The 4,432-nt window shown below is 39.2% G+C and overlaps 1 protein-coding gene across 1 annotated transcript in view; it reads right to left on the bottom strand.

The window, feature by feature from the left end:
* Positions 1-4,432, bottom strand: part of LOC102205144 (SEC14-like protein 2) — an 18,996-nt gene that overhangs the window by 13,486 nt on the left and 1,078 nt on the right. The window contains exon 2 of the mRNA XM_005730536.1: positions 377-452. Coding sequence (XP_005730593.1) covers positions 377-452 — 76 coding nt within the window. The remainder of the gene's footprint in view (positions 1-376; positions 453-4,432) is intronic.

The following is a 4,432-nucleotide window of genomic DNA, read 5'->3' as shown; positions in this document are numbered from 1 at the left end:
AAGCCACAACAACGCCCTGCGTGAACCAGACGCAGACAGAAGGGTGGGGCCTACGGGGGCATTAAAAAGGGGTACAAGAAGACCCGCCTCCCCCTCTCTCAACAGTATAAGAGGTGTCGTGCTGAGTGCTCATGTTGGTTTATGTGAGCAGAGTCATGAAAACACGTTGCTTCATGTCTTTTCATGCAATAAGCCACCACATTATTTCACTCGTCTTACTCCACAAGTGAAATAACGTAACCAGATTTTTTTTCCCAGTTTGCATTACAGGAGAAAACAACTTTAGCGTGTAAGATGTGGAATTATGGGAAAACTTCTGCTTTTTGCCATTTTCAGTTTGGGAGAAGTGACAGATGCAAAGTGGTAGTAAACTCACCTCTGAGCCAACGTAAGAGGAAGTGGTCATGCTGTGCAGGAAGTTGAGGAAGAATATCTTGTACCCGTACTCGAAACTGCAGTCAGACACGGGAGAAAAGAAGAGGCATGTGACTTCAGAGGAAACATTTCACTAAATGTCTCCAGTTGTGAGCATGGGGGTAAAAACCGGCCTTAAAAGAGGTTTTTCTTCACAGTGGTGTGTGTCACCGAATCTTGTGACTTAATGACTATTTTCCATTACAGCTGATGCCTGTAAACATGTTTGCAGAGCCCGAGGCAGGCTCACGTGACATTTTAGGCTCTAAACTGACATGCTGTTGGCTATAAAGTAAAACAAATACATATAGATAAGGACGAGTATGGAATCATTTCCCCTTGCAACACATGCAGGTTGATTCCTTTCTACAGACTGTGACTTACAAGAGTCACTGGCACAAATAAATGTGAATGCAAGCGTTTGCAAAATTGCTGTATCATGATTTATATTCACTCAATGTATCAACTCATTGTATCACATTGATAACAGCTCTCCCCCTTATCTGTTATCAATGCGAACTGATAAGGCACAAGTTTATTTTGAAATAAGCAGATTTTACTGATAAAACATGCAAAAAAATCAAGTCAAATAATAAGTTTGGGGCCCATAAAAGAGGTCATATAAACTCAAAGCAACCCCGTGTTGGTGCAGGAGGTTAATTCTTGGGGGTGTGGCTGCAGGTTTTGCAATGATAGAAAAATATTTGTTGAGAAAAGAAACAGATGGAGGATGGATTTGTCAGATTTTCTTCCTAAAACAAAGAAGAAATCTTTGTATCGCTGGTTTTGTCAGTTTAATGTAAAACAAAGGGCAGAAATAAACGGCAAATATTAAAAGTTCAGTTGCTGCAAAATTCAGGATGGTCAGGTTTTCCATTAGGATGGAGGAGTTTGTTCCCATACAGCCACTAAAGCTCAGTCAGTGTGTCTGTCCATCCCTGAGGTGTTGGATGAGGTGGAGGTTTCATGTATCTGTGCGGACTAGTTCAGTTCTGAAATACTAAACCCAGTTCTTTAAGTGCCTGGCTTTATGTGCACTATCATGTTGAAACATGTCAAGTGTCCTAATATCAGTGTGTCACCTTGATCACGTGACGTTACCTGAGATCCACACACCTTCCTCTTTACACCATATTCCGGCAAAATACGAGACACACCCAGAAAGCCAGACAACCCAACCGACCTCTCAGGCCTGAAATACTTTTTCAACCACTGAAAACCACTGCTGTAAAAAGATATTGATTAAACCTACAATTTTATTGGTCTAACTGTATGTATTTTAATGTCTTTTCATATATAGAAATAAAGTCACATCCTTCTGTCCACGCACCAAACCTACAGTAACTGCTGCTGGTTTTAACCATAAATCACTAAAACGTTTTTTTGCACCCAGAGTTTAAATCAGATACTTTGCCAGGCAATGAAAATCAGTTTTTTCAGCAGCACCAAAACTTCCCATAAACCCATAACTTAACGGATGTGGATAAGAGACACAGGAGCATCTCATATGCTTCACCGCACCAGACTGAGAAAAGAAGAGCAAACAATTTTACTTATTTTTGGTTTGTTACTCGATTAAAACGATCATGACCCATCATTTTAGATGACAGTTAATGAGATCTTTAATTTCCATCTTTAATTTAATAAGCCTGAGATCATTTTAGAAAAATATGTGCAATTTTAGCAATATACCACACTGCGTGTGGATTACAATGTTCACATAATAGTGAACTTTTAAAGACACATGGAACTAACCGGCTGTTTAGTAAAGCTGGAATCACCACGATCGCCTGGAGCAAACTACTAAACCCTGATGCTGTGTGAGTGTGCGCACAGATCAACAAAGATAAAAGCACTGTATGAATGTGGGTGTGACTCGGTGAAGGAGCCTTGCAGTAGAAATGCTAGTCTATGTATAATTTATCTACCTTTATCATAACAGTGTAGTATATGTCTCAATCTTTCTTACTGTAAAAACACTCTTGCCCTGCAGCAGAGACCTCTGCTGTGGAGGGTTAGTATGAACTAATAGAACATGTCCATAAACGTTTGGCCTTATCGTACACTTCGCAGTGTGTATAGATGCAGATAACAGACTTTCCCTTCAGCTAAATGATGAATGACAGCAGACCCCTGACATCATATGATAACAGATGTGGAGCTGAACGTGGTCTTCCAACAGGACTGCTCTTAATGGGGTGCAGCTGATAATGTTGCTAATGACTAAGAACTGTTTTGTTTTTTTCAATGTTTATTTATCCAGAAAGGAATTATTTTGCGAGAAAGTCGTGGCAGAGCCTGTTTTTTCATAAACAAATTTACGTACCCACTGTGACGTTTCCCATCATTTAGGGCAGTCGTGTTATGAACCCTGTGTTTTGTGTTTTTGGACCTTCAAGTTCTGTTATTAGAAACTTTCTTCAGTTTAATTCTCAGTGTCTTGTTGTGTTCTCACTCTTCTACCTTTTTTTTTTACAGTTACTGTTGTGTTTATTGTGTTTATTGTGTTCCCTGTCTCAGTTCACCCTTCCTCACCCGTGTTGCCTGTGTCTAGTTAAGTCTCCATCGCTATGTTAAGTTCCTTCCTGTTTTATTCTGATATTCTCCATATTTTTGTGCCCTATATTCAGTTTTGCTTCCCTTGTCTTGTTTTCCCTGATTGGTTTCAGCTGTGTACCCTGGTGTTTCTAATTCGCCTACACTGAACTGAATGTTTGTCTGCCTGTGGCTTTTCCATTGTGTTGCTCCTGTTTGGCTTTATGTGATTTGTTTCCTGCTGGATTTAAACAACACAAACATAAAGGTTTGTTTTTTCTTCCTTAATTAATTCCATCTGATGAGTCCAGTAATCTACACAATCCATCACATGACAAAGGGTGGATCTGACTGTGAAACCACAAGCTCACTGGCTTGTGATTAGCCGCTCACAAGCTGTTAACCAATAACTGTATCCAGAAATGTTCCAGTAAAACACTGTCCTTGTGGGTTTATTGGATGAGTTACTGGTTTCATGTCATAACAAATACAAAATTAAGTCCATTTTGTAAACTACAGGGACCCTAAGAGTCAGAAGGATTATTCAGGATATGCTCACTTGTTACTAACCTGTGCAAGGACAAAAAATATTATTTTTCTTGACAGCTCAATGACCGCAGCATGTTTCAAAAGTAATTTATGTAATTTATTGGTTAAAGGAAATCACTGTTTCACTGTCTGAAATACTAGTTTGAACAATAAACATAATACTGAAGTTTGAACTTATGTTTTGCAAAGGTCTTGAGCCACATCAGATTTCTTTATAGTTAATAATTTGTTAGAAAAATGGGAAATGGGTGCAGCGACTTACTGAAACATAAGGCACAAACAGGAGCTTGAAAGTCAATATTTGGTTTGACGTCTTTAGGAATAGTTCTCTATGGTTCATGAAGGACATTCGAAGCTCTTCTTTAGATGTTGGTGGCTTTTTGTTTCCCATTGTCTGTCTATATGATCCCACACTGCAATGATAATGTTGAAATCCAGGCTCTGGAGAGGCCGATCATGACTGCTAGTGCTCCATTTGGTGTTGTTTGTTTGTTTTCTATCCATGATGGGTTTACTGCACTGGCTGTGTGGTTGGGATCAGTGTCATGCTGAAAAACGAAGCCGTTGCCAATCACATGCTTTCCAGATGGTTTTGTATGGTGGATGAAAATCTGATTGTACTTTCCCAAGTTCATAATTCCATTCATTTAGACAAGATCACCGACATCACCGGCCCCAAAATATAAAGAAATGATGATGGCTCAAGACGTTTGCACAGTACTATAAATCTGAAATAGCACCTATTGTTTTTCAGTGATGTTTTCCCACTCTCACTTCTTGGTGGAAAATGTGCACCGACGAGCACAGGGGTAATCTTAAAAAAGACATTTTAATATATTTTTATTAACACTTTGTTTACATACAGATGAAGAAAAGGACATTTTTAATGTCAGTGAGACGTAAATGTTACTGTGCCAAAAACTAACTGCAGCTC

The sequence above is a fragment of the Pundamilia nyererei genome, unplaced genomic scaffold (genome assembly GCF_000239375.1).
Source record: "Pundamilia nyererei isolate P.nyererei 1_Seehausen unplaced genomic scaffold, PunNye1.0 scaffold00038, whole genome shotgun sequence".
Classification (NCBI taxonomy): Eukaryota; Metazoa; Chordata; class Actinopteri; order Cichliformes; family Cichlidae; genus Pundamilia; species Pundamilia nyererei.
This window is presented reverse-complemented; position numbering and strand designations above follow the sequence as displayed.